The 15731-nt window shown below is 41.3% G+C and overlaps 1 protein-coding gene and 1 long non-coding RNA gene across 13 annotated transcripts in view; one reads left to right on the forward strand and one right to left on the reverse strand.

The window, feature by feature from the left end:
• RBM6 (RNA binding motif protein 6) overlaps window positions 1-15731 on the forward strand; it is a 104911-nt gene that overhangs the window by 83269 nt on the left and 5911 nt on the right. For all 12 annotated transcript variants that reach the window (XM_042929422.1, XM_042929424.1, XM_042929430.1 and 9 more), the window contains 10 exons: window positions 5771-5831; window positions 7641-7916; window positions 8739-8899; window positions 9924-10021; window positions 10694-10736; window positions 10812-10893; window positions 11140-11225; window positions 11772-11918; window positions 12990-13085; window positions 14261-14521. In XM_042929422.1, the coding sequence (XP_042785356.1) occupies window positions 5771-5831; window positions 7641-7916; window positions 8739-8899; window positions 9924-10021; window positions 10694-10736; window positions 10812-10893; window positions 11140-11225; window positions 11772-11918; window positions 12990-13085; window positions 14261-14521 (1311 nt within the window). The remainder of the gene's footprint in view (window positions 1-5770; window positions 5832-7640; window positions 7917-8738; window positions 8900-9923; window positions 10022-10693; window positions 10737-10811; window positions 10894-11139; window positions 11226-11771; window positions 11919-12989; window positions 13086-14260; window positions 14522-15731) is intronic.
• Window positions 1-15731, reverse strand: part of LOC122214371 — a 33902-nt gene that overhangs the window by 7075 nt on the left and 11096 nt on the right. The window lies entirely within an intron of this gene.

Here is a 15731-nt window from a genome sequence, read left to right on the forward strand (position 1 = left end):
TCATAGCTCCTCTGTGTCTCCAGGAGTGCTATCTGGTAGTATGCATTGCTGAGCACTGAGCTCTTCTTCCTTAGTTCAGATGAACTGAGGGTCAGAGCAAGGTCAGCCACCATTCCTGCTTCCCAGGCTGCTGTCTGTGGCCATAGAGGGTTCTGGGTCTATTGGCCTGTTGGAGGCACCTTCTCAAGGGACATATGCCATGCTTTTCTATTGATGATGAACTGAAAGCAGTGCCTTGACTTACAACCTCTCCTTGGTTACCCTTCCTGGGGGTGGTTACAGGGGAATTACTGTTTTGAAAGGCTGGTTCTGTGGGAGTTATATATTTTTTGGATATTAAAGGGTTTCCAAGGATATGGAACTTTAGGTACTGTGGCATCATACCTCTGTTAAACTCTAATATTCTTCTCGAAAGGCATATTTAAAGATTTTAGGCCATACTCTTCTTAGAAGTCTAGCCAGATTGTAAATGAGCATGAAAATAAAATTTGTCATTTTTCATTGCTGCTTAGTTTCAAAAATAATTGTGAAAAATTTACAAAGTTTCAGGGTGTCTGGGTGCCTCAGTCAGTTAAGCAGCCAACTCTTGATTTTGGCTCAGATCACAATCTCACGGTTTGTGAGTTCGGGCCCTACATCGGGCTCTGTGCTAACAGTGCAGAGCCGGCTTGGGATTCTCTCTCTCTCCTGCTCTCATGTGCATATGCGCTCTCTCTTTCTCTCTCTCTTTCTCAAAATGAATAAACTTTTTTAAAAAGTTACAAAGTTCCTGAACCAGGATTCATTAAAAAGTTCATTATAGAACTTGGTAAAATTCAGTAAAAACTTTAGTTTGACATTTTGTTAATCTCAGTGAAATATAATTTGAATAGCTGTGGTTGTCATCGACCAAAGTATCATATTTCATGATATACTACTTTATGGTGTCATTTTATGAAAACATTTAACTTTTTTAAAAATTGTAATAAAATACACATTAAATTTATCATTTTAACCATTTTAAAACATATAATTCAGTGGCATTAAGTACATTCACAATGTTGTACAACCGTCAACACTATCTAGTTCTAGAACTTTTTCCATAACCTCAGAAAGAAACCCTGTATCTATTAGCAGTCACTCCTCATTCTTTTTCCTCACTTCCTAAGAAACCACTAATCTACTTTCTAGCTCTGTGGGTTTGCCTATTCCAGATATTTCATCTAAGTGGAATCATGTAGTATGTGGTCTTTTGTGTCTGCCTTCAAACTCAGCATGTTGTCAAGGTTTATCCATGCTGTGGATCAGTACTTCATTCATTTCTAGGCCGAATAATTATTATCTGGCTATACCACATTTTGTTTATCCATTCATCAGTTTATGGACATTTGGGTTGTTTCCACATCTTGTCTATTGTGAATAAGACTGCTGTGAATATACATTCATGTACAGGTTTTTGCTTGAACACACATTTTCAATTCTTTTGGGTATATACCCAGGAATTGTCAGGTCATATGTTACTTTTATGTTTTAACTCTTTGAGGAATCAACAAACTGTTTTCTATAGACGGCATCTGCACCATTTTACATGCCCACCCTCAATAAATGAGAGTTCCAATTTCTGCACAGTCCTTGCCAACATTTGTAATTTTTAACCCCCTTTTAAAAAAAAGATTATTTTTAAGTAATTTCTACACCCAAAGTGGGGCTCTAAATCACAACCCCAAGATCAAGAGTCAGACACTACCAACTGAGCCTGTCAGGCACCCCAACCCTTATTTGATAAATAGCCATCCTGGTGGGTGTGAAATATCTCATGATTTTAACTTGCATTTCCCTGTGACTAATGATGTTGAGCATCTTTTTTATGTGCTTATTGCCACTTATGTATCTTCTTTGGAGAAATGTTTATTCAAGTCCTTTGCCCATTTTTAATGAGTTGTCTTTTTGTTATTAAGTTGTGAAAGTTATTTATACATTTTGGATGTAAAACCCTTATCAGATATGTGATTTGCAAATATGTTCTCCCATCCTGTGTGTTGTCTTTGAATTTCTATTTTATTTTTTTTATTTATTTATTATTTTTTTATTTGTTTATTCATGAGAGAGAGTGCAGACAAGCAGGAGCAAGGGAGAGGGGCAGAGGGAGAGAGAGAATCTTAAGCAGGCTCCACACTCAGCACAGAGCCTGATGCGTAGCTTGATCATGGGTGTCCTGGGAAGCTGAAGTCAAGAGTTGGATGCTCAACTGACTGAGCCACCCAGACGCCCCTATCTTTCACTTTCTTATAGTGTTTTTTGCATAAAAATTGTGGTAAAGTCTAGTTCAGCTGTTTTTTCTTTCGTTGTTTGTCTTTTGGTATCATGAAACCATTGTCAAGTCCAAGGTGATGAAGATTTACCCCTGTTTTCTTCTGAGAATTTTATAGTTTTGGCTTTTATATTTAGATGTTTCATCTGTTTTGAGTTAATTTTTGTTCATGCTGTGCAGCTTCATTCTTTGGCATGTGGGTATCCAGTTGTCCCAGCAGCATTTATTTAATCACTATTCTTTTCCTATTGAGTGGTCTTGCACTCTTGTTGGAAATCAATCGACAGAGGTCTATAGGTTGATTTCTATTGACACTCAATTTTATTCTTTTGATCTATATTTTTTCCTTATGCTAGTACCATGCTGTTTTGATTATTGTAGCTCTGTAGTAAATTTTGGAATTGATAAGTATGTCCTTCAGCTTTGTTCCTTTTTTTCTTTTTTTTTTTTTTTAGAGTTAGAGAAAGCACATGAGCAGGGAAGGGGTGGAGCAGGCGGGGTGGACAGAGGATCTGAAGCAGACCCTACTCTGACAGAGAGCCCGATGTAGCACTTGAACTCATGAGCCATGAGATCATGACCTGGGCCAAAGCTGGACACTTAACCAGTTGAGCCACCCAGGCACCCGATCTTTGTTCTTTCTTAAAATTGTTTTGGCTAGGGGCACCTGGATGGCTCAGTTAAGCAGCCAACTCTTAATTTCAGCTCAGGTCATGATCTCACAGTCCGTGAGTTTGAGCCCTGTGTCGGGCTCTGCCCTGACAGTGCGGCACCTGCTGGAATTCTCTATCTCCTCTCTCTGCCCCTCTCCCACTCATGATTTTTCTCACTCTCTCTCCCTCTCTCTGTCTCAAATAAATAAACATTAAAAAAAATTAAGTAAAATTGTTTTGGCTATTCAGGATCTTTTGTAATTCCACATAAATTTAAAGAAAAACTTTTCCATTTCTACAAAAAAAAAAAGACCATTAGGATATTGATAACATTTAACATTTTAATAGTGATTACCTCTACATTTTGAGATTATGGGTGATTCCTCCCTCTTTTATACTTTCTTAATCAGCTATAATGCACAAGTATTATTTATTTCATAATCAGAGTTGGAGGAAGCTAGCATTAAAGGGGCAATTTTGAACTCTGTTTTCTGTTAACTAGCAGAAAACAGATGTTGATATCTGATGTCAAAATTATATAGCTGTTGCCAAAACTATTGCTTGAAAGAGCAGAGTGGCTTGGTTACATTGTCCCCTAAGATGACAAGCCACTTGCTTAGCTATTTCAGGAGTACTTTGTAATTTCTGCGCTGTTTTGGAAGGGTTGAGGGATCAACCCTGCATATGTGACCTTTGTCCTTATGTGGAGTGCACCAACTTTAAAAACAATATTTATAGCAGCATGATTTATAATGGCCCAGGAGTGGAAACAACTGAATGTCCATAACTGATGAATGGATAGACAGACAACATGTGGTACAGCCATACAGTGGAATGCTATTTGGCAATTGAATGAAGTACTGAAACATGTTACAACGTGGATGAACTTTGGAAACACTATGCCAGACACAAAAGACATTATATTGTACTATTCCATGGGACTGGTGAGAATGGGGCCAATGAAGACATTCTAAAGTTAGACTGTAGTGATGGTTGCATTCCCACATATACTGGAAATTACTGGACATGTGAAACAGGTGAAGGTTATGGTACTTAAAAAACCAAGGTGACTGGGGGGGTGGGTGGGAAGGTGGACAAAAACAACCAAGGTTAGGCTTCTGACCTACCACTGACATCTCTTCTGTAATAACAAGCAGCCTCCAAATCCTAGTGACTTAAATTGATATACATATTCTTTTTTAAATTTTTTTAATGTTTGTTTTATTTTTGAGAGACAGAGCGTGAACAGGAGAGAGGCAGAGACAGAGACACAGAATCTGAAACAGGCTCCAGGCTCTGAGCTGTCAGCACAGAGCCCAACGTGAGGCTCGAACTCATCAACTGCGAGATCATGATCTGAGCTGAAGTCAGACGCTTAACTGACTGAGCCACCCAGGCGCCCCACATATTCTTACTTTGAATTACATGTTTGGAGCTATGGGTCATTATTTCAGTTCTCCACAGCCTCTCTTTCTGGGATGCAGGTGGATGGAGCAGTCCCAATGTGGTATTGCTCTCCCCGTGGCTGAGGGAGAGAATGAGAAGCTCGTTCTCACAAAGCGATGACTCTTAGAGCTTCTGCCAGGCCCACTCACACTGTTGGCCAAAGGTGACAATAGAGAGGGGAGGGCAGTCATGTTGCAGAGAGGTACCACAGTCACTTGACAGTAGGCAGGGGCTCTGACACAGAGACGGGAACAACAAAATAATCAATTATAATGACTTTACTCGAGTTACTTACCCTCTCCAAGCCTCAGTTTCATCTTCTACAAAATGAGGAGATAATAGTTGTCCAAATCATTTAAGTGACGATGTGTGAAACAGGCCTGATACCTGGTGTGTGCTGTTTACTCACTAGTTTCTGCTTCTGTGATTATTGTTCTCTCCTCCATCTGGCATTCCTTACTTGCCCTACAAGGCCCTGCTCAAATAGCAGCATTTTCTTCATGGTTCCTGCTCTTTGGTTTCCTGCCGGTCAGCTCTGTCCTCATACTACTTAGAAGCTCATTGGCAAAAGTTCAGGGTCTTTGGGGTTGGGCAATGTGCTTAACTTTTTATTCATAGGTTCAGACAAGAAGAACTACATTCACATTGCTTCAGTATGTTCCTCCTGTTTTGTTGCCCCTTTTTAAAATCAGTGTTTGACTAAGGGGAATTGATAAATGAATTCTCAGTTCCAGCCAAGCCTGGTTGGGGCTGTCATAAGCAGTTCAGAATGAAATGTTGGATGCAGACTGAATGGCAATGGCTTTGAGGCAGTAGTATTCTATAAACCATTTAACAGCCAGTTTTCTTTTCTTTTGTTTTTTTTTTTTAATTTTTAAAAATTGTCTTAATGTTTATTTAGTTTTTTGACAGAGGAAGCTGAGGATGGGCAGAGACAGAGAGGGATAGAGAAATCCCAAGCAGGTTCCGTGCTGTCAGCACAGAGCCTGATGCGGTGCTCGAACTCATGAACTGTGTGAGATCAGGACCTGAGCCAAAACCAAGAGTCGGATGCTTAACCGACTGAGCCACCCAGGCGTCCCTAACAGTCCAATTTTCTTAGTTAAGTTTATTTCCTATAGAAGTCTTTGTTCTGGGCAAAAGCATTTGGGGCTGCTCCAGAGCTAGGTGCCCTGTTGGAAGGCAGCTCTCAAACAGCAGCTCACCAGATTCTGTCTGCCTGCTCTGGTGAATGGGGGGGAAGTCAGATTTGTTAGGCTTTATGGTGACCTGGGATATGGTTTCTTTCTTTCATGTTTGGCAGGTACTGTTGTGTTCAATATACATAAGATTTTTAAAAATGCCTTGGGTCAAATTTAAAGTCTTTCCCTTTCCCATGCAGTGTAAGGCCAGCGTAGCTGGGTACCGATCTTCATGTTCACTCTGCAAGTGCCCAAGGGAAGGTGAGTGGTGGCAGAGGTGGTGGTGGTGGCTTCTGTTTTGTGTACTGAGCAAAACAAACTTCATGTTCTCTTTGACTTTAAAGAGTGGTCATCCCTAAATACAAGTTGATCTGTAAAGCCCTTCAAAGTGCATTGTGATCTCTGCCTTCATGTGACCCGTTTCTAAATGATACTGGATGTCAGAGGTCCACCAGGGAAAGAGCTGGGTTTGCAGGATCCTCACACTGAGGGGGCTAAGTGAGCAGCTGACTAGAGGTCAGTAGTAGTGCTGTTTAGAGTACAGTTAAGGATGTTAAGTTGAGAAAGAGTCCACGCAGCATTAGTCCTAAGCATGTGACCCTTACCCCCACTGCTTTGAAGTTATTGCGAATCATTTTTATCGAAATGCTGTTCTTATTTACACTCTACCTAAACATTTCAGAATCTTCAACAGAAAAATATTTGTTAAGATAACAGTAAAAATATGAACAAGAGAAAATAGGATTGAGAGTGTATGTTGTTTTTATAGAAGGATAAACCTAATAGCTTCTCAGTCCCTGAACTTTAAAGTAAATTTCTGCAGAGAACCTTTAGTTAGACAACCCCCAGGAGTCTGTCAAGGGCATCTGTAGCAACAGTCCTATAGTGGTGACTGTTATGTGCCTGTTTCTGATATTACCCCTTCAGGAGAGCTAGGGCGTGACCATAAAATACAGTTCAGTGTATGGATCCAGGTAGCCTTCTGAAGGACCTGTTGGTTCCAAGTTTAGAACTTAAATGCCTCAAAGAGTTTCTTAGCTGGGATTTTGAGCTGTAGTGGAGAGTTTGCTCCCTGATGAGGACTGTGAATCAGCTGTTCTGAAAATCTTTTAAGGAAGGCCCTACATGCTGTAGAGACCAAACCAACCTCTGAGAAGGTGAGTAAATAACTGAGATTTTTTAACTTGTATTACTTCAGATTAGGCAAAATTGTGTTTTTTCCCTCAAGAAAGATTTCTTTCTCCATATATTCTAACAAATGAAAGGATGGTTTATAAAAATCCTTGGGTACCATACCACCGAGAGGGCTGAGACGACTTTAACCTGGAAATGTGTAAAGCAGGTATTCGCTAATTGCCTGTCACTGCTATTAAGCAGTCTATATTGCTCCTATAGAATGTCTTTTTTTGAGCCACGTGACTTTCTGTGAACCCTCCAAGACTGAATTAATTGCAAAACTATGCTCCTAGTTAATTGGACTAATTGTCCTGCTATAGAAAGAGATTTGAAGTGAATCAGTTATATTTTGAAGGACATTTGCTCATTATAATTATTTGCATGTGAATGAGCCATATTCAGGTAGTTCTGTTAACTTCCTAGAGAAGAGGGGGCCCACCCATGGTCTTGGAGAATTTGAAGCAGCTGTCATAGTATCATAACACTGGAAGAAGCAAGGCTCCTAGACATAAACATTTGGAAAATATGTTTCTACCAAACTTCTGGCAATAATCATATCTCTGGTAATTTTGTTGCCAAATGTATTCTTATCATTGGTTTTAGTATTCAGGCCCGGAGTCTCATGAAGGATTTCTTATATTTAAATGTTTGGAAAGTAATAGAGAACTCATAAGATGAAATTTTTTCAATAATTGTGTGGTTTCTTTGAAGTATAACATATGCGGACTCATTAGCCTTGTTTAAAATCTGTTAGAGGGCTTTTTTATAGGTATTTCTAAGACTGTTAAAAGCATTCCAATATGAGTATTTGGTGGCAGGTAAGGAGGAATCACAACAGTAGTGTTTTTTGGATGAAACCTGCTGGAGATTCTCTTTCTGTTTCTGTTCCTCTAGTGACAGAGGCCAAGCAAGAATTAGTAACCTATCCTCAGCCTCAGAAAACATCCATACCAGCAGCATCAGAAAAACAACCCAACCAGTCTCCAAGGTCAGGTGATAAAGAATCTGAACCCAAAAAGCGGGAAGAAGGACAAGAACCACGCTTGGGACATCAAAAGAGAGAAGCAGAAAGATACCTGCCTCCTTCTCGAAGGGAAGGGCTTACCTTCCGAAGAGACCGAGAGAAGGAGCCATGGTCTGGGGAGACACGCCAGGATGGGGAGAGCAAAAGTAAGTGGTTTGTCAGGGGGTGTACTAGATTTTGACTACCTCAGTTGGAATTTAGATGGTCTGTTTTGTGGCTGGGGACCAGCTCTTTCCCACACCCTATTAAAACTGCTCACCTTATGGTGGAGGCTCTTGCTTTCTGCAGGCCTTGCCATACCAGTCAAAGGAATCTATATCCTCCAAATAGCAAGTTGCTATTCAAATTTCTGAGTATTGGTGAAGAAACGTTTGAAGTATATGACCAACGTTGTTTTATAGAATCAGCCTTGCTAGAGCAGAATGGCATCTGTAGTGTAAAAAGAACAATCAAGGGCACCTGGGTGGCTCAGTCAATTAAAGCTTTCGACCTCAGCTCAGGTCATGATCTCACAGTTCAGGAGTCAGAGCCTCGCATCTGGCTTTCTGCTGTCAGGACAGAGCCCACTTCTGATCCTTTGTCCCCCTTTCTCTCTGCCCCTCCCCTGCTCACGTGTGTGTGCATGCGTGCACATGCGCGCTCTGTCTCTCAAAAACAAACATTTTTAGGGGCACCTGGATGGCTCAATCAGTTAAGTGTCCAACTTCAGCTCAGTCGTGATCAAGTTCATGGGTTTGAGCCCCGCATCAGGCTCTGTGCTGACAGCTCAGAACCTGGAACATGCTTCAGATTCTGTGTGTGTGGGTGTCTCTCTCTCTCTCTCTGTCCCTCTTCTGCTCATGCTCTCTCTCTCTCAAAAAATGAAATGAAACAAACATTTTTTTAAAAAGACAATCGGGCTTTGAGGGCTTTGAAAATTAACCTTTCTCTTTCTTTGCTCCTTTCCCATTTGTGCATGGTTCGTTCAGCAATCATGCTAAAACGCATCTATCGGTCTACTCCACCTGAGGTCATAGTGGAAGTGCTAGAGCCCTACGTCCGCCTTACTACTGCCAATGTCCGTATCATCAAGAACAGAACCGGCCCCATGGGCCACACTTACGGCTTTATTGACCTTGACTCCCATGCGGTAAGTTTGCTCTGCTTTGGAATAGCCAAGGGACAGCTGGCTATAGAATCCTTAAGGATATTTGAGGGGCTTCTTTATCGTTGGAATACTCATGTACTATCTGTCATCACAACCCCCCTTGTTCTTTCCTTTGGGTTTAATGCTCACTCAGATGAAGGGACTATCCTTTTAAAGTTAGAATTCTTGAATGTTTTTCCAAATCTGGTTTTGTTTTATGGCATTTACAATGTCCAATTAAAATAACATGAGAACTGGGGTGCCTGGGTGGCTCAGTCAGTTAAGCGTCTGACTCTTGATTTTGGCTCAGGTCATGATCTCCCAGATCGTAAGTTCAAGCCCTGCATCAGCACAAAGCCTGCTTGGGAGTCTCTCTCTCTCTCGCTGTCTGCCCCTTCCCTGTTCACGTGCGCCCACTGGCGCACTCTGGATGGATGGATGGATGGATGGATGGATGGATAGATAGATAGATTCCTCACAAGTAACTACGTTCTTATGTTACCTATGTACTGAACCTTTCAAGATTTAGTGAATTTTCTTGTTTCTGAAATTTGTTTTGCTTAGCCATAGATGGTCTTATATTTGATGGTAATAGGACAGTTCCCTCTTTTCCTCAAAATGTTGCTTTAATAGATTCTTGTGGTTTGAATTTTTAGTTGTGGGGCCTTCTATCTAATATTGTGAAGGTAGTAATGAAAATCATTGGTATTTCTTAGATTTCATGCTCAGAAATCATAAGGGACTTTGTAAACTGGATCTGATGCAATGACAATTGCAGAAGAGAATTTGAATTTGAATTTCTGATATCAATACCAGAGAAACTGGTGTCTACTGTGACCACTATTCTGATCAACACTTCATCAAGACTTGCCTGTTTTTGCCAGTGTGCTCTTACTATTACAGTTATGACCAGAACATAATGTTCAGTACATTTTTCTTTTGAGAAGGAAAATCCATGTTCAGTTCTCTTTCAGAGGACATGGCCTTTTCTCTCTCCCTGTGCTGAAATGTATCTTTGGTTCCCCAGGAAGCTCTTCGTGTAGTGAAGATCTTACAGAACCTTGATCCGCCATTTAGTATCGATGGGAAGATGGTAGCTGTAAACTTGGCCACTGGAAAACGAAGGTAAGGCAGAGGAGTGGGCCTCCTTTGTGATTCCCCTACTCAGGTTTTTGGGAGGAAACTGATAAAAGGCAGAGATAGTAAGACATGGTATCTTCTGATATGGGTTGCTTCAGATACGTATGCGTGTTTTCTTTTTCTGAAGCTTGCCTTATTCTGACTCTAGATTTTTTTTTCTCCCCCTTAAATAGCACTACTAGATACTTTAGTCCCTTTCCTCTTCACTGCCTGGTATCTTTGGGTCTCAAATGATGATACTGTCTTGGATGTGCGGAAAAATCTTGATATATCCTTGCCCCTTGGAATCCTAAGAAAATGATGTCCTGACGCCCCACTTCCCTGGCCCTGTTCATATACTCCCACAGTACTAGGAAACGTAATTCCTCTTTACTCCTATATTTATCTTGCCCCAGGAGTGGTAACTGGGAAGTGGCTGCGTTGGAGAGGCAGGCTTACAGGGATGGAGCAGATCTTGCTCTAGCACCCTCACTTCCTTTGCTCTTTTGCTTCAGCAGTGGCTTTGTAGGAGCCTCCATACTGCCAGGCCTGCTTGCTGTCTGGGTTGGTAGCTTTCCCTGCAAAATGGGGGAAAGAACGTTTCTTGGCAAATCTGTAGGCAGTCCTCAGGGATTTTTTTGGTAGCAGACTCAAGACCTGTTGTATTATTTGTTACAGAAATGATTCTGGGGACCATTCTGACCACATGCACTACTATCAGGTAGGCGTCAGCAGTTGGGGAGTACTCTGAGAGCTATCAGAAGTTCCATAATTTTAACTTGCCTTTCTGTGATAGGGTAAAAAGTATTTCCGAGATAGGAGAGGAGGAGGCAGAAATTCAGACTGGTCTTCAGATACAAATCGACAAGGACAACAGTGTAAGTGACTTGTTTTATTTCTTTTGGTCTTTTTGGCTTGACTACTCATTAACTGAAATCTTTGTAGTCACAAAGTTAGCAAGAGATACTGTTGACTGGGGTGCTCCTTCAGAGAGAGCACCATCTATGGGTTCTGCACCTGTTTGGGTTGGCCAACCCCATTCTTGGGTTGTTCTTGGTAAGTTCCCAGCAAGGGCTTCACTGGACAAGGAGTAACTGACATTGGCTTGGTTTTGTTCCCACTAGCATCATCTGACTGCTACATATATGATTCTGCTACTGGCTACTATTATGACCCTTTGGCAGGCACTTATTATGACCCCAACACTCAGGTGAGTTTTTGGTTGGTTTACTTGGTCACTGATTCTTTGGAGAAAAGTACCTGTAATTTGTTACTGTGAAGATTTTTTTCCCCGGATTTTCTGGTTGCTCATTACATGAAAAGTGACAATGTTGAAATTTATAGAAGTTTCACTATTTCTCCATTCCTGGCAGCTGCTCTGTTACATTGTCTGTACCTCATGTCTAGTCGGGTGTCTTTTAGAGTCCACATGTTATATCATGTTGTATTTATTGAGTTGTGTTCATTCAGGATTTAAAGATGGTGACCTTTCTGTTAACTGTTGCCTATATGGAAAAGCAATGCTTTGTGGCATTATAGGTAAGAACAGTGCTGCTCTTGGAAAAATGGACAGTGAGTGGTCTGGATGTGTCCTGGCCCCTGGAGAGAGTTTCTAGATTGTTTGATGTGGTCTCTTCTTAGGCTTGTGAGGAAGAGAGCCATTCTTTCCCCTAGAAGGAAACTTGCTCCTTAGACCTAGAATTAACCGGGAAAGTGAGACATTCTGCAGACTTAACAGTTTGTAACCGTATCGCAGCAAGAAGTCTATGTGCCCCAGGACCCTGGGTCACCTGAAGAAGAGGAGATCAAGGAAAAGAAATCCACCATTCAAGGAAAGTCAAGTAGCAAGAAGGAGGCATCTAAAAGAGATGGCAAGGAGAAAAAAGACCGAGGAGTGACAAGGGTAAGAGGGCTTTTGAATCTGCTCTTTACCAGATAATTACAGATTCAAATGAAGGAGTCCTAGAGGAAATCTGGGGTTGAAGAGACAAGTGACCAAAAAAATGCCAGTAATCCACTTGCCTTTTTATAGGCAGTGGGTAACTCTTTCACAGTCATAAAAATCATGGCTGGTAGAACGAAGTGGCTGAGTTCAAATCCTAACACCTGGGCTCCGCACAGTTTCACTCTCCTGTTCCCCCTCTTCAGTGCTTGATGTTTCTGTAGGTCTAATTGTGGTAAGGCTACCAGTTTGTGTTCTCTGCTCAGTTTATATTTGATCGTAAGTAGCTTTTCCCTGGTTCTATAATACTCTTTATTATTTTAATGCCTGTATGGTAAAAAAACTCACAGTAAAACTGTACCATCATTTTCTTCATCGTTCCTGCATAATTTGTCTCTTCTTTTTAGTCTTATTCTGTTGTAATATGCATCATTTAGTTAGTATTTTATTTCTCCTTCTAAATTACTTCCTTAGGATAAATTTTCAAAATGGAAGATGTTGAACATTTTTGTGTCTCCTGACATAGAGCCAGATTAGTTTCAAAAGAATTCTATTGATTTGCCCTGGCACCAGTTAAGCATTAGTGAAAATGATGAGTTCGCTTGTGGTTCAATTCATAACTTACCTTTATTTTCCCCTTCTAATACTGCTGGTTGTTTATCTAGAGATACAGACAGAGAGAGAAAGTATGTGTGTGTTTCTGAGAACCTAGACTTCTGCTTTGGCACTTATTCTTTCTAACAGTATTCCCAATCATTTGTAAAATGAGGATATTAATGCCTATCTGGAGGGTTGTAGTAAAGGCTAAGGATGACAGTGCATAAAAATGCCTCATCTGGTTCCTGACATATAGTGACCACTCCATATACACTGAATGTTATGTTTTTAAAGGCTTTTTTATTTTGAAAGCATTATAGCAACATTACAGATACTTCACAAATTAGGAGGTTTGGAAAATCTGACTAATTTCAACAGGGTTAACTCTTAACCAGCTTTTATGAGTATCATAAGAATTATCATGGGTTTGATCAGTTTCAGGAAAATGCCAGTGAGGGGACAGCCCCCCCAGAGGACGTCTTTAAGAAGCCCCTGCCTCCCACTGTGAAGAAAGAAGAGAGTCCTCCACCAGTAAGACTAAGCCAAGGCCCTGGGCTGAGAGGCTGGGGCTGGTTCCATATGAGAAAGGAAGTTCAGAGGCTGATGCCTCACTTTGGTGTTGGTCCTTTTGTTCCCTCTGTCTCACAAACAAGGACTTTTCTTGAATATGAGCATGAGATAAATGTTCCTATCTGCTAATAGGGATATAACTGGAGAATCAGAGGCAGTTTATCTGTCCTCTTTCTTTGTACCCTGTGCCATTCCCACCAGACCAAGGGAGGACCTGGCCCTTTTTAAGTTATAATCTTGGTCTTGTTAATTCTTCTTTTCTAAATGACCCAGGAAACCCATTTCCCTGGCTCCATTTTTTCCTGCCTTTTTGGTGCTGCATAAGAATCGCAGATGGGGAATGCATGTATGGTCATTTTGACAGTTTGCCTGCCTGGCCAAAGTGAACAGTTCTAAACTTGGTACCCATTTTTTTAGATGCATTAAAGTGATGGTCTCCTCCAATTGCAGATGATTCTGGTTAAATGTAAATATATAACAATAGTGGCCATGCTTTACTTTTATTTTGATTGATCATAGGCCACTGATCATGCATCATTATTTCATAGTTCCTATAAACTACTGGTATATATTCTTTTCCTGCACCGTATTACTAGTACAGTTCATTGTAGCATCAGTCCTATCCATGCTTTTGCCTTTGCCTTTGCCTTTGCCTTTGCCTTTGCATCACTCAGGAGCTGTCTACCTGAGAGTTTATCCTTCATTTGCTTTTTTAATCCTCCTGCTAAATCCCTTTTGCTATAGGGGTTACTATAGCCTTAATAAAGTTTATCTTTCCTTTTCTGCATGGGTTACAGTGACTTGGGGGTTGTTGCTATCTCTTCCTCTTTGTAACTCGTAACTTCCATGTTTATGTCAGTTCCCCTTTCCCTTCTTTCTCTTCACTGTTTGTTGCTAGAGTCACCTCTAACGGAACCTTTGTGGTTTTATCTCAGTGATCAAGGAGAAAAGTCAAGCTTAAACCATGTTGCCTTCCATCTGGGAAGGAGCAGTGCGGTCAGTGGGCCTATTTTGAGCCCACTGTTCATTATTCAAACTAAAAGAAGAAATGAGATATACCCATACTGGAATATTCAGAAAACAGGCCCCACAATATAGATTGAAGTTAGTCTTAATCTCTGGCCTTCTCTTTCCAGCCTAAGGTGATAAACCCACTCATTGGCCTCCTGGGTGAATATGGAGGAGACAGTGACTACGAAGAGGAAGAGGAGGAGGAACAGACCCCTCCTCCACAGCCCCGCACAGCACAGCCCCCACAAAGGGAGGAACTGACCAAGAAGGAGAACGAAGAAGACAAACTCACTGATTGGAATAAACTGGCTTGTCTGCTCTGCAGAAGGCAGTTTCCCAACAAAGAAGTTCTGATCAAACACCAGCAGCTCTCAGACCTGCACAAGGTATGGGGAAGGGGCTCTGACCTTTCAGACTTTGGACTCTTACTATCAATGAGCATCACAGCCCAATTTCAAAATGAATTGTTCCTCCACCTTTTGTTACGAGTTGCTCTGCATTAAGGCTGTGCTCACCTTCCAAAACCTCACTTTGTAGACCCAAGGCAAGCAGCATGGCTGGGATTGGGACACCAAACACAGAGGCTGCACTGAAGACAGGAGGAGAGGGGGTCGTGGAGTAGGAAACTAACTGGCTGAGTTTCTCATCTTAGCTCTTCCATTAAGCTAACAATTGGACCTCAGATAATCCCCTTCTCTTCTGTGATACTTGGTGCTTCACCTGGTTCTGTCTAGCTCTGATACTGTGCAATTTTCCCTAAAGGTGGGTCACATTCTGCCACCTCTTCATGTGGTAAAACACCTATAAATCATGGCACATCTGTTGTTAGGGTGCTAAACTGACATACACTGGCCCTCCCCTGCAGTCTTCCCATTTAGATGTACTGACCAAGGAGCCAAATTCTGGACAAAGAAAGCCCATAGACAGACCCGTGTTTTCAGTATAGGGTGATTTATTTCACACTCCTTCTCTAGCAGATTTGCTAGAGCCAGTGAGGAGATTGGATTTCAACTTTCCCTTAGTATAAAACCCAAAGTCTTATGTAGCTAAAAGCTGAGAAACTTTGCTTTTAGTAATAAGCACACCTCTTCTCCCAGCTGCCTCAGTGGAGGCTCTGCAGAGTTTCTATGGGGGTGAGAGGCTCCTGACACTCCCTGCAACAGATTACTTCCCAAGTCCCTTTGCCTTTCTAGAATTCTGAGTCATGAGACTGACGCATTTAAATTCCAGCTCTCTGGGGGTTCTTGGCTGGCTCAGTTGGGTAGAGCATGTGACTTTTGATCTTGGGTTCGTGAGTCCAAGCGATATTGGGCATAATTTTTAAAAAAAATAAAAGGGTAAATCATTTTTTTAAAAATAAAAATAAATTTAAGCTGTCTAATGAAAATGATATTAAATGCCTAATGTCAGGAAAGAGGAGCCAGAAGTCTGGTGAACTGACCCTGGGACCGTGGAAAGTGGACTGTAGTACTTTTTCCTTTCCTTATAGTGATCCCAGTGCAAAGAATACCCTGTCCATACAAGAGATGCTCTGGACACCTCAAGTTTCTTATATGTGCCCGAGGGTATTGTGTAGTAGAGCCATGCTTAAGACGT

Source organism: Panthera leo, chromosome A2, assembly GCF_018350215.1.
Source record: "Panthera leo isolate Ple1 chromosome A2, P.leo_Ple1_pat1.1, whole genome shotgun sequence".
In the NCBI taxonomy this organism is placed as follows: Eukaryota; Metazoa; Chordata; class Mammalia; order Carnivora; family Felidae; genus Panthera; species Panthera leo.